The 19355-nt window shown below is 38.4% G+C and overlaps 2 protein-coding genes across 5 annotated transcripts in view; one reads left to right on the plus strand and one right to left on the minus strand.

Moving 5' to 3' along the window:
* Positions 1-586: 586 nt before the first annotated feature.
* LOC129762276 (jerky protein homolog-like) lies at positions 587-1693 on the minus strand. Its single transcript, XM_055760390.1, has 2 exons — positions 1382-1693; positions 587-1232 (listed from the first exon to the last, which is right to left on the minus strand). Exons 1-2 carry the CDS (start codon positions 1675-1677, stop codon positions 677-679), a joined length of 852 nt encoding a protein of 283 aa, XP_055616365.1. The 5' UTR covers positions 1678-1693; the 3' UTR covers positions 587-676.
* A 10677-nt stretch (positions 1694-12370) lies between these two features.
* The window catches only part of LOC129767923 (trithorax group protein osa-like), a 32063-nt gene continuing 25078 nt past the window's right edge, over positions 12371-19355 (plus strand). For all 4 annotated transcript variants that reach the window (XM_055769207.1, XM_055769217.1, XM_055769225.1 and 1 more), the window contains exon 1: positions 12371-13159. The gene's annotated coding sequence lies outside the window, so the exon portion shown is untranslated. The remainder of the gene's footprint in view (positions 13160-19355) is intronic.

Consider the following 19355-nt stretch of genomic DNA (forward strand, 5'->3'; position numbering starts at 1 on the left):
AGTAGTGATGGGTGGCGGCGTCTAATGCGAGCCTTTAATCCAAACATTCGCGATGGTCATGGGCGGATTGACATAGGCCTGTGTGACGGATAACTCTGTGAAATCGGGTTTGTGGATGTCAGTAAAAATTCTAAACAACTGATTATCAGAGGGAATTTATAATATAGGCACACTCAACATATGAGGATAACGTGCAAGAAAGACCAATTTCCAAATCATTTCTGGAATTAGTGTTTCATAATAGCGATCGTTTTCTCTGTAGTTCCGTCTTCATGTAAAAAAAATTAAAAATATTCTTTAATTTTCCATCATCGGCAACTTTTGGGAGCAATTGAAAGGTAACCTCGGGTTTTTATATGTAAGTAGATGGTATTGTGGATCATATACAGTTGAATTTCACTCGTTGGGCTATCTTTAGTTGGGCTTCGATTTAGTTGGGCTCCCGTTCGTTGGGCTATAGCCCAACTAAATCGAAGACAAACGTCAATTCTGACAACGTAAATTTTTTTTTCGAGGGGCTCGTGGATGGTGTTTTTAGGTTTAAAATAAATTTTAAATGAATCATTGAAATAAATAAAATCGAATATTATTCAACAAAAACAATATTTATTTTAAACGTTTCAAACAAAATTAAACAAACCACGTAAATTCATTTTCAACAAAATGGTAGAGTTCTTCAACATGCTCGTTTTAGCCATTCAACTTCAGTGATTTTCGAACGTAGCGCGTTCAAACGGCATACTTCTGCAACATCATGCTTCATATAGCGAACTAGGCAATCAATTGACTTGATTGCATCGCCAAAATCAGGATCTCCGGTACTAGTAATGGAAGTATCAAACGAATTACTTCCATCTTCTGTGTCTACCAACCATTCTTCTTGCATTTCAGGTTGATCTTTCTTGAGAACTGATGACAAAATCTCGTCATCAGAGAACGCTTCACTGGTTACCCAATCTGGATTATGATCAGCATCATACACCTGATCTTTGATCCACAGATCAATATCTTGCTCAGATGTTTTTGTTCCTGCCAAGCTGTCAATCCTGGACACAAGCGCTTTGAAGTCATCATCGGCCGCTTTCGAGTCTACATTAACAGCATCCTCCGGCAAACCATCGATCAATTTCTTCCACGAATTACGTATAGTTTTGTCAGATATCTCCTCCCAAGAGGTTGCCAACCACGAAATACACTGTTGAAGATTAATCTTCTTCAATCGTTCTTCGAAACTAAAGAAGAAAGTACATAAATAAAACCTCAAATAGAATTTGAATTTAAATTTTGAAAAAGCACAGACGAAAAACTATCGTGCGCATAGTTTTGTGTTTATATTTGGAATTAATTATAAAAAATTAATGTTTAATATTTGGAAATTTACCTTAAGTGTTCGTTTTCCAGAATTAATGCGAGCATCAGTTTTCTTTTATACTTTCGCTTGATTGCATTGATGACCGCTTGGTCCATCGGCTGGCATTCAGCAGTTACATTTGGTGGGAAGTAGATCACTTGAATCAGTCCATCGTCACTCTGTAGAGATTCGTCAACGTCATAATGACTGGTGCAATTATCAAGAACCAGCAATGCCTTTGGCTCCAATCCTCTCTCGGCCGAAAATTTTCGAACAGCGGGGACAAACTCTTCGTGGAACCATTGACGGAACAACAGTCTGGTCATCCAAGCCTTTTTGGAATGATTATATGAGGCGGGAAGTTCTTCGATGTTGATTCCTCGTGGTTTTGCAGCAGTGCAAATGAAATACAACGGAAGCTTTAGGGAACCATCTATGTTGGAGCAAGGCATAAACGTATACCTTGTCTTGTTTTGCTTCCGTCCGCTTGCCACGGTCTCATCACAGGTAACGACAGAGCGTGTGGCTAGGAGCTTGATGAACAAGGCAGATTCATCTGCATTAAAGACTTGGGATAGTGATAGCTGCATTTCCTGAATCTTCTTCTGTAGAACCTTCTTGAAATTTAGGTACGCTTCAACGTTTACCGATGCCTTTTCTCCTGTTACGGCTTTCACGCGCAATCCAAACCGCTGCTTAAAACGATGCATCCAGCCATCCGAAGCAGAAAAACCGTGCACCGCATAGAGCCCCCGGTCCTGGAACATCTTAAACAGTAGCTCCGCCTTTGCTTTAAGAATATCCACTGTCAACAAAATGTTGGACTGCCGCTGCTGTAAAATCCAGATGTAAATAGCTTCTTCCAGCAAAGGGAACGTCTGCTCTTTCAATGTTTTTCGATTATTTACACCATATTCCTTGAACTTGTCCACCGCCTCACGAATTGTTCTTTCTTTTGGATTATTCTCGTGACCGTAGAAGATCCTACGCCGTACTTCTTCCCAAGAAAGTCATGCGTACCACCTCCTGCTTCAAAATCTTCAATTATGCGAACCTTCTCCACCAGCGTCAGGAAATTGCTCCACCGTTTCCGGTTAACGTTCGTACTGGATCCTTGCAAACCATCCATTTTGAGCCTGGCGATCGAAATGAACGTATATTAAATCTACGCTAATTTTAATATCAAACTTCATTAAGAACTTACCAATTAATCCAACCTAGAACGAAACTCAACCACGAATGAAATAAACGTCAGTGGTGTGAAAACTTTTCTGCGTTTCCCATAACAACAAACAATCGGTGTGACCCTCGATCGATTTTCGACTTTGACAGTTCAGCCCAACGAGTGAAAGTCTTTCACAAATTGGGCTAATGAGCTTAGTGCAACGAGTGAAATTCGACTGTATCGGTCGGCACTGATCCAACTGTGTCAAAGGAACGCGCGTCTGGAAGATGTCATTTTAGATTACAATTTTTCGATTTTAATCTGATTGAGCGATAGCCATGTGGTAGTTTGAAATGATTTTAAAAACTCGGCTACTCGAGGAAACTGTATGTTTGGGTCCAACATGAATTAACACAATTTCGAAGTAGATCATGGGGACCGCATAGTTGACATTGGATTACGAAATTATTTTATTCAATTCGTTTGTTTCTTACTTTGTTATTATTTTAGAATGCAGCGAAATATTAGAAATTTCAGAAATTTTCCCGGCCCTGAAAAAAACTGTTGATTTGAGTGGTTTTGTGGAATCAGTTAAAGATGATCGACTCATGATTCATTCGAGCCCTCGCGAGAGCAATACACAAGCTGGAAATGTGTCCAATTTGTTCATCTTTGTCGGTGCACATTGACAAAGTGACAATTTTATTTTAGTCTCATTAGTGACCTAGATTAATTATTAAGGGGTGTGATAACTGTTAACTGCTATTTACCTATTTTATACCTTTTAGTACATCATTTGTATTATCATTATTATGTTTAATCACAAAAAAACGTTCAACTTGAAAAGTTTTTTGTACTTTTTTGGGTATACTCTATACCGCATTTTTGGTAAACGAAGCACATTAAAGCTCGTATCAAGGAAAACAGCAGTGTGCATTAAGCAAGACTGTTAAATACTCGCTGGCCTGAGCTAGACTGTGTAATCGAATGATGATTGTGTGTTGGAATAAAAGGGCTCTATATTCGGAGAGTTTATTCGTTTTTGTGTGTAATCGAAATCGCAATGCTTTATATTCTTTATATGTTGGCTCAATATGGCAATATTTCCACTTGGCACTGCACCACTTGGCGCGCCTGATCCTCAGTGGCATATGATGATTGGTCTGCACTGAACTGGCTTTGTGCATATTCTGAAAATGCATTTTGGAGCAAACAACTTCGAACATACGTTTAGCATGATAAAAAATAACAAACTGACGACTATTTTCGATTGTCTACATCGTTCTTGATCTACGAAGAGACCACTAGAACGTGACATTTTCGTGCGCTTGGCCGGGAGATCGGTGCCACCGGCCAAAGAGTGAGAAAGTACCTGGCGAACATGGACATACATGTCAGGAAGCGGAAGTCCCGTCCACTGGTTTAGGAGCTGCAGGCAATGACGTAGCGGCAGCGACTGAATAAGATGGTCAAGTCGATTTTCCCGGCGAATCGCGACGTGGCGGTAGTGATGGACGACGAGATCTATCGCACCCTGGATGGCAACGACTGGCAGGACACTTCGTATTTTACTTCCCTCCAAGAAGGAACTGAGCTCCAAAGTGAACAATCAGCGAGATGGGATGACAATCAGCGAGATGGGAATGTGAGCGCCCGCTGGAAGTTGCGTCGTTCATCAAGAAAAACCATAAGGGCGAAGACGCGGTGTTCCGGCCGGATCTGGCGTCGGCCCACTACTCGAAGCGATCGTTAGAAGAGATGAAGCGGCTGAATATTCTGTTTTTTAAATTTTTATTTCTTACCTAATTTTCTTCGAAATATTTTCATGATGTACTGTGTTCTATTAGTCGTCAAATCATTGCATTTGAAACCGAAATTGAGGGGATTGCAAAAAATACATAGTCGACCATTTTGTGGCGGCGACCTTTTTGATTTTATGTTTTTCATAATGTAGTGTGTTCGCCAAGTCAAGCCATTCAACCATTTTTAGTGGCGTGAAAATTGGATTTATCAAGATCATGGAATGTGCAGTTTTATAATGATAGCAGAGATAAAGGTGTGTTCCAAATTTCAGATCCATCAGTCGGAAGGAACGGGGTCAAATTTATATTTATGTGTGACAACCAAACATACATACAGATGATGAAATTTTGTAGAAGCCATTTAAATGTAAACCATGTAAGCCATGGAGAATTCTTAGAGTGAGCCCATGATTGATAGCTTAGTGGCCGAGTACTCGAGGACTCACCTATGTAATCGATGCACACGCAGAAGCATAAATAGTTTGTTTTCTCCTCTGTGTCCGTAAAGGAATCATTAGATGTTCAGCGAGCGATTTACGCGTTGCCGATCTGCAGTATTATAAAGTTGAAATGCACAGAACAAATGCATAACGGGTGTTAAATAAAAAATGAGAATTTTTTCAATACCTTTCAGTAACTCAAATAAAGAGCGTAAAATTTTCTTTCTCCAAGAAAATTGCTCTTTGGGCTCCCTAGAAACAGTAGGCATGTTTGGTTTTGCTAGTTTGAATTTAGTCAAAGCAAAGATGGCGTCTAAACAGCAAGTGCTCCGCGAACGCATTGTACGGTTCTACGAAACGCATTTCCAGCAAGGAAAAAAGTTCACGGTGGCACATTTTAAGGAAGAAAATGTACCTGTCAGTACGGTATATCGTATCGTAGAGCGGAAGGTCGGAAGTGGTCGTCCGCTGACGATAAGCAGAGGAAGACTTTTTTAAAGCAGCTGTTTGACAACAAGGACGCAACCAGCCTGCGTGATGCCGGTCGGAAATATGGCTGCTCCCACGTATTGATCCATCGGATCCTCAAGATGGAAGGAATCGTCTGCAGGAAGAAGACGAGGTCGCCGGAGTACACGGAGGAGATTGAGACGGCTAAATCACAGTGTCGGTGGATGACCACAAAATACCGCGGGACGTCTTTCGTTCAGGACGACGAAAGCTATTTTCCGCTGTCCAAAACGCATATTCCAGGAAATGATAATTACTACTCCAGCGACAAGTCATCCACACCGCCTGAAGTGAAATACAAGTTCAAGCAGAAGTTTAAAAAAAAGGTTATGTTGTACATCGCCATTTTCGACCGGGGTATTTCAAAGCCTTGGTTTAAGCCGAGCGGTCTGGTAATCAACCAACAAATCTATCGAGAAGAGTGCCTCGATAAAATCCTGCTGCCGTTCCTGAACGAGCATCACGCGGATGGGAAGTACGTCTTCTGGCCGGACAAGGCGTCTTCCCATTACGCCAAGAAGACGCTAGCGTATCTTGAGGAGAAAAAGATACCGTTCGTGCCGAAAGATCGTAACCCAACAAACTTGCCCCAGTGCGCCCAATAGAGGATTTCTTTGGCTCACTCAGTGCCCTAGTGTATAAAAACGATTGGAGGGCCAAGGACACGGAGCAACTGACTACAAGAATCCGGAAAATGAACGTAAGTGCCGTTCAACGTTCTTGTGAGAGCATCGCGACAAAGTTGCGTCGAACAGCAGACCACGGCCCTTACTCAAACAATCACTGACATTTTTTTGAAGAAAATACATTATGTTATTGATAAAAAATACTGAAATCGAAGAAAAAAAAAATTTTTATATGTGATTGAAAAAATTCTCTTTTTTTATTTAACACCCGTTAAGGGAATGTCATCGACGTAGCCGTTGACATAGTGCTGGCTGGAACAAGACTATGAGCAGAAATCACGAATACCAAATAAGTTCTTAACGGGAGGATCTTAAGTTGCAATATCTCCCCTCTTCACTGTGCCCATCGAACGAACGCTGCACCCCCCCCCCATAGCATGAATGACAGCTATATGACCATAGTATTGATCCAACAAGCTTAGCTGGTGTTTAAGGTGCGATGTTATTATACACAGTTGTAATTACTTTCCATAGTTGTTGGATTTTCTTGAACCTTAACTTTAATAACAGGCAACAAATGTTCCATTGGGCTAGGGTTAGGAGATTGTGCTGGACATTTCAAAACTCCAACGTTTTTCTTTCCCTAAACCAATTTGGAGCTGGCTTCGAGGTATGCTTTGAATCTTGTTATATATGTATCGATATAGTTGAGTCAATTGGAAAATTATGATGTTGCAATAAGTCACTTCTTCACGATTGACCGTTTGTTTCGAACACTCCCGTGTCGCTTAGCCGTGTTTTGATGTTCTACTCTGATAGCCATGGTTTACTAAGTGCCACTCGACTCTTAAAACTATGTTTATGAAGTCAATTTCGCACTGTTTCGGATGTCATATGGATGGAAAACTCTTTATTTGTGTTGAAATTTCAGAAGCTGAACAAGCTCGATTTCGATTAACTTTAGATACTTTAGAAAAACTGGAAAAACTGTTTTGAATGTTTTGGTTTTGATTTCATTTCTCACTACTGATTTGATTTTTTTTTAAATTAAATTTTGCTTCAAACAATACATATAATCACAAATTTAAACCTCCATACCCTATTTTCAATCGCGAGTTTAGTAGTTTTGTACAAACAATATTCAAATAATTTTATAGTCGGTCGTTTTTCAAACAAAACGAATTTATTTATGTTGTTAAATGACAGATGGCGCTAGATCGAAATTTCATCCACGCATTCGTAAGTAACCTCACTTCATCTACAGCCAGGTGTTTCGTCAGCGAGCTGGAAGTCATTTCGAATGAGCACAACTAATTATTAAAATACTGCAAATCACACTTGCTCGGTTTATAAAATGACAATCGCGTTATTGTCATCAATTCTGATAAAACATCTGCTGTAAAGCACGTGTCTAGATTCAGTGCGCAAGCGTTACTAAAATTAAGAAGATGTCTGCACAATGACGCGAGAAATTGTGATTCGAAGAAAAAACAATAATCTGGAATTCATCGTTAACGCACATCGTTCATACGAATCTCTCCATGTTCTTCTTGAATAGCACTCATGTTTTCAACGTTCGCCTTCTTATCGTATTTAGTAGTACATCATTTTTAGTAGTACTTAGTTGAGATTTCTATACAAAACAACACACCTTGAATGTATTCTGAGTGGCAAGCCTTAGAATGTGTGTGACCACAATGCAAGCCAGAAGAAATATCGTTGACGAAAAATGCCCGACCGTTCTGAAAGAACAAGATGAATATTGCACAAACACTAGGTAATGAACATCAATGAACACCAATTTTTACGCCACTAAAAATGGCTGAATGAACATCATTACTCATTTTGAAACAATATTTATGAATAGATATATCAGACGAATAAAATAAAGAAGTGCGTGATATGATGTCGTGAGCTGTACCAACAATTCATGGTCCACATGTACGCGAAGGCAGAGAGCGAACGACTGCGATTCCTTGAAGATTCCTTGAAGCTTGAGGAAGAATACATTCACTTGGGAAACGCTATCATGAGGAACGCCGTAACAGCGTCAGAGTCAAAATTATCCGAACTGATTGCAATTTTGCATTCTGAAGTCCATTCGACTCAAGTCCAATCGAGTTGTGCAAATGTGTCAACCTTGCGACGCAATTCGACATAGACATGAAATGTGTTCGATGTGAAAAAGCAACACATTCTTTGCAATTGGGGGAATCTTGAACGAAAATTGTGGCTACGACCAAATTTATTACTTTTTTTTCTTTACATTTAACTTTCAAACATATCAGTAACATTAATAAAAAAGGGGGGTCTTCGTAGCCTCTTGGTTACGCGTTCGCTTACTAACCGATCGATCGTGAGTTCAAACTCAGGACCCTCAATTGACCATCTTTGTGTTGTTATAGAATAACTACGTCCACGCAACCATCATCAGCTATGGAGATCGATTCACGGTGGAACAAAGATCGATTCATCCATACCTGAGAGAGAGGAGCCAGCTGAATGACAGATAGTTTGTTTTCTTATTATTCTTTTTACCCATTCTCATCAAGAAAATTCCAATCTGACAATTTCAATCAAGCAAGTTGTTGTTATTCATTTATGAGAAAAGTGTTCAAGCTTGACGTGAACCTTTGTTTGTGAGTACATTTGTGCGTTTTTATCCCCGATTTGATTTTTGACTTAGGACTGCGTCTAATAGGAATATATGAGGGGTAAAAAATTTGAACACTGATCATGTAGGAAATAATAAAGGATGTACCAGGTCAGCCCACATCATGGCTTCCAGCAGCATCGGCCCATTCAAATTTTTTTACTTTTGATAATTTCGATATGGTTGCCCTAAAGAATTATTTCGATGATTTCTAAAACAATATCCGAAATAAGAAGCAAACTGATTTTTATGATTTATTTGTCGGTGGAGATCTTGTGTGAATTTATGGGTGTTTTTGGCTCATTTGTGACTTCTTCCGATCGTTCATCCAGTTTTCGCGAATTCTTTCATTCTTTCATTCATTCTTTCACTGGTTCCAGGTTGGCCTATTGCTGCAAGCTCAATGAATCGATTTTATCAATGAGGGCGATGATTGTATATTCTCCGATGCAATTTGAATATGCAACGTATGTGGAATATATAAAAAGTGCTAATCTTCCAATGAAAACAGTTAACATTTATTTCTCTCAGGTGCATTTTGAGGGAATTTCGTTTGTGTTCGATGGAAATAATAAAAAGATGCTGTGTCTGCATTTTTAACAGGCAGTGATCACGATTCGGATGAAGACGAGAATTATCCTACCAGTCTCTCGTCATCTTTGCCATGATATTCCTGCCCATCACTGATGGACCATTCATATGCAAATTTTAAATTTGACATGCATGTCGCTTATCAAGGCAATAGTATCAATGAAGATCCAATCGAATTGACCGATAGCGAAGGTGAACCAATTAGTCTTGTCCACAAAGCTAAAAGGATGTGCACCCGTGGCCGAGTGGTTAGCGTCTCACGTTATCATGCCGGGTCTTCGGGTTCGATTCCCGTTCTGGTCGGAGGGATTTTTCGTCAAAGAAATTTCCTTCGACTTGCACTGTGGTCACGCGTATTCTAGAGCTTGCCCCTCGGAATACATTCAAGTGTTATTTGGCATATTATTTGGCTGAAGAAATCTCTACTTAGTATTACTAAATGACGCTAGTTAATGCATACGTTGAGACGGCAAAAGTTCCACAGGGAACGTGAACGCCATTCAAAAAGAACAAAACTAAAAGGGTCAAGATTCTTTCTCCCCTTTATGTGTGATATAATTTGTATACCATTTCCCATAGACAACATATCTGTCGCTACCAATCAGTCTACAAATGTTGTGCTCACTCTGCCCTCCCTCACAACACCCACTTCCCGTTTGTGACATTGATGAGTGAACATTGTTTGTGCGAGTGTCGAGCAGGAATGAATTGTCTTTCTCGAGATTCATCGTAATCTTACGTTGATCGCACTTGATCGAAGAAATTACAAAAAGAATGTATTTGACCGCAGTATTTGATGAACTCTTTCTGAAAAGAACTGGATTTGATTTGCTGAAAACATGGATTTGATTTGCTAAAAATACTTTCGGGCAGCCACACTAGTAGTAGCAGCAGCTTTCTTCTTGCTGGGCGCCTTCTTCACAGCAGCAAGTTTGTTTTTTTTTGCAGCAGTAAATGTTCGAATATGATCTAACCGCTGTACAATTATAATTGAGTGGATTTCCGAGCTGGCACATGCTTATATACAGATTTTTGTGATTTCAATAGCTTGCTTTTAAAACAATTTTTGAGCTATTGATACAAGTTTTTGGAACAATAAGTAACACACATATAACGCGTAGACATTTTATCTTTCGAATGAAACGGTTATCATACCATTCCTTTCAACCGGCGAAGCGGTTTTATAGCTCAAAATCTTGTTTCTCCAATGTAACACTCTCGTTCTCGAAGCTTTGAACTTACACCCCAGTATAGAAATGAAAGATGTAGTCCGACGTCAAAATTATTTTCACATAAAATGTCTTGCCAAAAAATGTCATGTTGAAATTTTCTACATATTTCAATACTTCCCCTTGGTTCACCGTGACTGGTTCGCGCTGACATAAGGGTGATCACAACAAATGTAAGCTGGCTCCTCTCTCTCAGATCCATACAACTGCTCTGCTCTGCAAGAAACATCGGGCTACTGTTCTATAAATAACCCAACACTGATCAATATCAACTGCCTCTGCTGTCCGGTCTGCTGAACAATGGAAGAACAGATAGAATATCCTTACGCCTAATTGGTTACTACAGTGCAATTTACCATAATGTAATGGAACAGAAAACCTAGCGCATAAATGGCTACTACTACTACTGTGTAATTTACAATTTATAGAAACATAAACATATGTACATGTACACGATAAAAACCCGGCTCTGTTACAGAACAAATGCTAATGAGCCTGATAAATAAATAAATGGGATAAAAAAGTAACATTAATGAAATACATTGCATCATGAAACATCATACCAACTTCCGTTGAAATCGTATAATTCATTCTTCTTATCGATCATACGATGTGATTTTGTAGATCGTTAAAATATTCAAACACGCTTAAAATACATTAGTTATGTTTTATTTAACACCCAAAATATTCTCTAGAAATAATTTAAATGGCAAAACAACGTTTGCCGGGTCAGCTAGTTTGATTATGAAATTACTTAAAAATGAAATAAAAAAAAATACGAATAGTCGAATAGTTATCCCGGTTTCAGTTCAGAAAAACAGAAAGCAGATCAAGAGTGGATAAACTTTTTTTTATATAATGTACAATGATAAATGAAAAGTTGTAGTAACCGCAAACAATATGACAGCTGCATTGTTATTTACAAAGTCTTTCGTTGTATATTCACATCGTGTTCCAGAAGCAGCGAAAATATGTTAACATATCCACCAGAAATTTGTGGGAAATTAATGAAAAGCATAATAAACTCCCAATGTTCATACATTTTCGTCAATTAACATTCTTCATTTAGTGTGATTTTTGGTTTCGAAATGATAAAAAATTGAGAATGAATTATTCCCTAGAACATCCTGAATCAGAGAGCGAATCGGAGTAAACTTTTTCGATGTAAATAAGCTCACTTTGGATTCATAATTGCATATTTAGTTGCAGTGGGTCTTGCTAATATTAAAGTTCACGATTTGTAACATTTGAATAAGAACCAAACAAACGGTGTATCGTTCTCCCAACCCACACAGGAATTTTTTTTTTCGCTTGGTTACAAATTGCAAACTCCCATCCCCTCGGGTCTCGCCGTATTGTAATTATATCACAATACCCGTTCCAGCCAAAGCTGCGAGCCAACCAACCACCGATCCAAGTGCCGCTCTTCAGAATGAATGAAAAACGGTTTGTAATTTGTTATAAACAAAATCATTTTTCCCGTGCGGACTTCGAGTTTCACAGGAATTGGCACCGCTCGCAGTAAAAGCCTCGTTTCGTCCCAGGAGGCCCAACTTGTCCGCCTGCCACCATCCACCCTGTTTGTTTCGCAGAGCGCCGAGTACACCATGTGATGCAATCCGTCGCACACATGAGGCGGATCCCTTGGATGAATTCCTTGCGAGGACTCGGGCTGGACCCGAGTGCGCACGCGTTCCCCCAACCCTCCCACACGTGGAACCAGTGGAACGGCAACGTTCTGTCTCCATCACGCATAGGCTAAGACCAGCCATCCGCTGAAAGGTTCTCTTTCGCTCTTCCGTGGACTCGCCTACGAGGTGGTTGCACTTTTGGTTGGCTCAGATTGCACCTTCAGCAGCAGGAATTCATCCACCAATACTGGCGCACGGCTGCCGTAGTCCTGCTGTAACACACAGCGCGCACAACTGTGTTGGTTTTGTGCACCCTATTCGGTACCCGTTTTCCACCGGTCCGGAGGAAATTCCGTCGTCAGTTCGCTGTAAACTCGGTGAAGGTAAAGATGAGTTTCCACCGTGGTCCCGCCATTCGAGGAGCTCCGGTTCTAGCCTGAACTGTGAACTGTGTTGTGCAGAAGTTTTCCAGCAAGTTGCAAGAGGAGAGAAGAAAAAAAAATAGAGACACAGACAAAGTTTTCCACACCCCGCGAGCAAAAATTCGAAAACGCGCAAAACTTTTGCACCGCGAGCCAGAAGTTTTGGAAGTTTGAAAGCTGAAAGTTTTGCGCGATCCGGCCGCGAAAACACATACACAGAGAGCACGGGAAGAAAGCGAGGACAATTATATTTTGGCTGGCCGCCACCGCGCGCCTCCTCGTCGTGGGGGTGATCGTTTTCGTCGTGTGACTTAAGGGAAGCGAAGCAAACAGCAAAAAAAAAAGTATAACGCCAAAGCCAAGGGAAAGTTATTGCCAAGATCGAACGGGGGGCAAAAACTTTTTACGGATTTTGAGGAAGTGCAACGGGGGACAACAAAACGCAGTAACAGTAACGCAGCTTGGCAGGGTTCGAAATAATTAATTTAAAACAAATCAGCAAATCAGTTTTCTTTCAAAAGTGGTTCGAATGTCTGATCGGTGTTTCCAGGGGTGGTAAACTCGTGAGCAGTCCGGATCGACAGGGAACGTTTCCAGTGGGAAGTTCTGTGAGGGCTTCCAGTGCAAAAAAAAAAAAAAAAAAAAAACTGTGGAAGCGGAAAAGTCGAGTCGAGCGTGTTTACTTATTTGTTGAGAAGTGTGGATAACCAGTGGGGAAAAGGATACAAGTGAATCAAAGGTATGTACACTCTTTATTAAAACAAGTGGGTTGTTATTTTTCCTGTATGGGTATAAGGACCTTCTGTTGAAACAGTACGAATACCATGAATGTCGTCAAAGAATTTCTTTAGTTTTGGCGAAAGATAAAAATTACTGGGTGTTAAATAAGGTGAATACAACGGATGATTTAAACCACAGACTTTAATTTGAGCCAGAAATTGACACACGATAAGTGATAGGTGTTTCGCAGAAGAGCCCAACTTTCTGGATCATGGTATTCAGGTCGAATTGGATAGTTTCTAACCATTCAGTAACCATTTGATCAGGCGAAACAAACTTTTTATATACAACAATTTGAGTTCCGAAACATAAATTGAATAAATCAACCAAACTTGGAGTACTCTCAATGTTTACTTGGTTGCTCATTGCTCGAAATAAACGCGGCCCATGGGTGCTTTTCCGCTTAGGAACTTTTTGACAATGTATTCTAAGTACGCCAGAGTTTTTCGTCAGTTCTTGTTTTCTCATTCAAACTACATTCTTAGCCATGCATCTGAGGATTCCCGCATGTACCGAGGACCAGTGTTGCCACACGTACAGATTTATCTCGAAAGGTACAGATATTTTCGTTATTTTTGGTACAGATTCTGTACGGTACAGATTACTGACTTTCGTCATAAAGTGCAGATTGGTACAGATATTCGGTACAGCGCGCGAAATTCCATACATTTTTTTTGGTAAGTGTTATTACTTGATATCACTAAAGATGCATCTCTTGGTAAGAATGAAAACAAAACAAAACGTATCTGTGAAGCTTGATATGATACAGAATTTAGCGGCGCTTCGATGCTTTGTTTCTGAAGCTCAAAACCTAGCGATCTTTTTCTGAGTATAATCAAAACAACGCAAAAGCTTCGAAATCGGCTAAAGAGCGACACGAGGAACGCAATTTTAAGATTAAAATATTTGATTAACACTATATTGCCCAAGCAAATCATTTTGACTGCTTTTCAATTTCAATCAGAGAAATAATTATGACACAATTTTCTTAAAAAGTAGAAGGGTCTGAGCCTAGGGGCACGGATGGAACTTTGACGTAGGGCTGTGATTGTTCAGATCAGTTGTTTTTTTTAAATGTAATTCTTTTCATTGTTCAGAAATCTGTTGATTTAATTCTTTTGAAACTTCAAAAGTAGCCCTGAAAAGGGCTGTTTGTTATATGTACTCATATCCGTCAAACGGTTTGTGAGGAACAAAGAAGGAAAGGGTTCTGGCAAGTAGTTTAACTGCCTGAAAAAGATTAATGAATATCAGTGTGATTAATGAATATTATTAGTTATTATTCTTATTATTAGTTAGCTGTTTCGGTGAAATAATGTACGTTTGCAAACTATCATAATAAAGTCGTACTGTAATAGTCGTAAATCTATCATAGATGAAATTGAGTCATTGAGAACTATGGATATGAGTCATGAAGATTATTAATATTCTTTTAATATTAGATTATTAATATTTAATATTATTATATCATTTCGTTTTATTTTTGTGATGTGATGCAATGCCGATCTCAATAATTCCTCGTATGATAATCGTTGCCATCCTCCTAGTATTGATATCTTTTTTCGCTCGGAAGACACTCGCTTAAGATGTTCGTCACCCCGTCACATACAGAAGTCTTTCGCTAACTGGACTATCTTCAACTGGACTTGTCAATAACGGGGCGTACGTTAACTAGGCTGCAAATCAGTTATGTATCAATGATAGATGTCATCGTCAATTTGAAATGTTGCTTTTGCTGTTTTGCAGTCCAGGTAGCGAGTAAAATTCGTTAATTGTATTGATTTTCCGGGCCATTTAACAAACGATCACTATATGGGTGACACTTTCCTCGCTCCTTTTATGAAATCTTGCATGAAATTTGAGTGATGCATGAAATCTTGCATCTGATTAAAAAGGTCTTGCTGATTTGTTTGATAGAACGAATTATTGCACACAATTTTGTGTTGCATACACCATTCATGGGAACGAAGTTGAAAGAAAGAATGCATAATACTTGATTTACCTTCGCATCCACTCGCAAAACATACCTCTATTATTTGTTAAATTGTTCACTTGTTTTATTAGTTCCACTGTTGAAGTCTCGGGCAAAAAAAAAAGTTGGATAAATTTGCCTTCTAATGGTATATATCATAACATATATCGTTAGAACGATTCAGCGTAATATGCATTTGGAAACTCTTAATAAACGTTACATTTTTCGTAGAGTATAGTATGTATATATAGAAATCAAACACGTAGTCCTACGTCAAAAGTTGTGACTTTTTGTACATCTCATTAATACGTTTATTACGTTTAATACGTTTATTAATAGGTTGTACTAAAAGTCACAACTTCTTAAAAAATTGTGTCATAATTATTTTACTAATTGAAATTGAAAAGCAGTTAAAATGATTTACTTGGGAAATATAGTGTTAAGCATCGTGGCGGCAGCTCGAAATATTTATTGATTGGTAGTATGCAATCCAAATTTAGAAAGACTATGTATAAGCATCCCAAACACACGAGTTATTCGAAGCTTGCAAATTTTAATGTACATTTACAGTAAATGTACTATTAGTAGTAAGAAAATGTCAATCTAAAGTTCGTAAATTGATATAATATTTTGTAGTTTGTAAATGAGTTTTTTTTTCTTCCAAATAAATAGATTTTTTCTAAAACGAATATTCTCGATGGTATAGATTTTTGGAAGAAAAAGTACAGATGAAAAAGATTTTACCACTTCTGATACAGATGAAAATGTGGCAACACTGCCGAGGAGTAACGATCCATCTTAGATGTTTTCTGTGCGATAAATCGTCCTTTTTGTAGAATTTTCTGACCTTCTCGATGAAAATGTAATACGTTTTGGTATGTATCAAAAATCATCAAATTTATCAAAGGTATCGAATTTTTCGAAATGTTTAGCAAAATAAAATGAATAAAACTTGTATTTGTGAATCTTGTAAACAATAACAAGAACGATCCAAAAATGACGATCAGGTGAACCTCTCGCACTGCAGACTCACTGATAGTTTTTGTCGAGTGAGGCCAAGGCGTTATGCATTATTCAATATTTCGAAAGATATCATAGAAAATATGAATAATTTCAAATATCGAGTAACACGATGAAAATAGGAATTTTCTCCAAAAAACTAAAATAAACCATAGAATATAAAACGAAATGTTTGAACAAAAGTAAAAGTTTCATGTTCAGAACACAACATACTCAGTAGAACTATCTAGCAGTGCAAGAGGTGTCAGGTCTTAGGACTTAGGAATAGGAAAAGGCCTCTATACTCTTTTCACGCAATATAAAAAAGGGGTCATACCGTAAACAGAATTTATTCTTAAATATTCCTTCAGACATCTTGTTTCGAAATTTTCGATGTAGAAAGTGATCTTCTTGTACCAAACCAGAAGGAGTGCAGTCATCGCGTCAAAAAATATGCGATATGAACGAGCAAATCAATCTAAATAATTTCACACTTCTACGTCAGCAAAGCAATCGTGTCGAAAACACCTGTCTATGTACTTCATTCACTCTCGCCCTGTGCGGAGTCTGATTTGCAATACTTGCAGTCTTCTCAGAGTCCATAGAGCCAGTACTGCATTTGTGTTTCTAGCGAGCGATTTACGCGCGAATGATTCGATTCGCACAGCAGTAGTGACGATTTGCCATGTAAAAATTGATTCTCTTCATTATTTAAGTAAATTTTCATTGTACATCTACTTGAGTGATTTGCAATGGTTTTTCTTCGCGTCTTTATTCTGATTTTTAGTTCTTGATTTTGGATTTGGATTTAGATTTTGGATTCTGATTTGATTATATCTTATATTTATTTTATCAGATATTTATCTGATTCACGTAATATTCAAATATGGGATTGGTTTGTTTGCAGTGTAAAATTAAAATTTGGAGGATTTTGATATAGTTTCTGATAATGGTATTTCATGTGTGGCATAGTCAACTTTGAATCTAGTGTAGTTTCGAAACATTTTACTTGAGTTCAATGGGTTCAATCTTTACGTTTGTAGAAGTCGAAAAATGATTGCTCGGGTTTGAAAGGCATTCATTTCTATCTTGAATGAGAATAGGCTTTACTATGGATAGTCAGCCGACTATGAAACAATTCCCGTTCGTATTCAATTGGAAATGACTTTGCGTTTCATCACGCAGTTTCTCCGTCAACATGACTCAATAGTCAATCGGGCGTTTAGTCGATATCTCCCTTCACGACTTCATTGCATTTTAAAGTGACTCCCCTCAAAATGAGTTCGTTTCTCTCTCTCTCATGTATCCCGTATGCGTGTATCGATGTTTGAGTTCAACGTGGTTTGACATATATTACAGGTGAGCTAGATTTTTTTGTATCGTAGTCACACATACAAAATAGCGTGCAGTGTTGTGTTCAGAAACACTGACAAATTTGTGAATTTTGTTGATATAAACCCGTTTTTCTATATGTTTTTTCACAAAGTTGAACTCGCGGACAAAGTGAATTAAAATTTTGTTTATTGTTCTTCCCAACTGCACGCTATTTACTCATACTAACGCGAGGACCTTTGTAACATACCTGATAACTGTCTAAGTTCGTTGGTTTGAGTTCACGGTGGGTAGACAGTAAACCGTCCATTAATGGTGTAACTACTTTTTTGCATCAGAAATAGGCTGACCAAATAGTTCAGGTATGAAAACGGGACAGGTAAGCCAAAAAATCATCTTTTGATGTTTTTCGAAGAATTTTATTGAGTGAATAAAACCGAGTATAAAACAAAATAATCAAACATTTTTAGATGTACCTGCTTTGTTCTCTACATGAAGGAATATTCAGATGTTGAATGGACGTTATGAAAGAGATTATGAGTTTTGGAAGTTTTATCATTAAATTTTGTCACATTCCAGATCGAAGTTCTGTCATAATTAATTTTAGTATAACTTTCATGGTTTCAACATTGAGTCGTGACTTTTCCATTGTCCGCATATTGTTCATGGCAGAAAAAATCCTTATTTTTTTTTATCTCATTTATTTATTAGGCTCATTAGCATTTAGCTGTAACAGAGCCAGGTTTAATCGTGTACATGTACATATGTTTATGTTTCTATAAATTGTGAATTACACAGTAGTTAGTAGTAGCCATTTAGTCGTTAAGTTTTCTGTTCCATTACATTATGGTAAATTACACAGTAGTAGCCATTTAGGCGTAAGGGTATTCTTTCTGTTCTTCCATCGTTCAGCAGACCGGACAGCGGAGACAGTTGATATTGATCATTGTTGGGTTATTTATAGAACAGCAGCCCGGTGTTTCTTGCAGAGCAGAGCAGTTGTATGGATGAATCGATCTTTGTTCCACCGTGGATCGATTTCCATCGCTGATGATGGTTGCGTGGACGTAGTTATTCTATAACAACACAAAGATGGTCAATTGAGGGCCCTGAGTTTGAACTCACGATCGATCGCTTGATAAGCGAACGCTTAACCAAGTGGCTACGAAGACCCCCTGAAAAAAAAAAAAATATCCTTATAAAAGATGCGGTACTAGTAGGTAGACACACAAAATAGAAAAGCATATTTTGACGCGACATCATCTTCCATTGTTTTATGTGGTCTATGTCTATATCATTCATCATAAAACTTCACCCAAAGTTAATTTTGAGCACATGTTATGGCATCCCAGTTTATTACATTGAATGAGCTGAAAAATAACAGAAAATGTTCTACTCCCCAATACATGCATATCATTTGTATAATATATATGCTAGAGCCAATATGAGCGAGCGAAACAGGAGACACATTTAAATGAAAGCATATGAAAGTTTTTCGTGTAGTTTGCCAAATACACGGCCCAGACAGAGAAAGATATATTCTTGTTGATGTTTTCTTTATCCTCTTAGAAAACACTTTCCAACTTGAGGTTTGAGGTTTAATATTATCAAACTTCTATATAACAGCGCTGGTAGCTACATGGATAGCGTGGTCGTGTGAAATAGCTTTGCATTTCAGCCGGCCTTCGCTCGATCCCCATTGACGTTGTATGGACTTTTTTTTGGCACAATCCGAAATGAAATGAGTAAAGAAAACAGAAAGAGATGTCTGCTCGCATACATACAAACCATTTTTAAGCTTTTAAAACAGCTCATTATTTGCGCATTTGATTCTTCAGCACACTAAATGGCA

This window comes from Toxorhynchites rutilus, chromosome 1 (genome assembly GCF_029784135.1).
Source record: "Toxorhynchites rutilus septentrionalis strain SRP chromosome 1, ASM2978413v1, whole genome shotgun sequence".
Taxonomy (NCBI): Eukaryota; Metazoa; Arthropoda; class Insecta; order Diptera; family Culicidae; genus Toxorhynchites; species Toxorhynchites rutilus.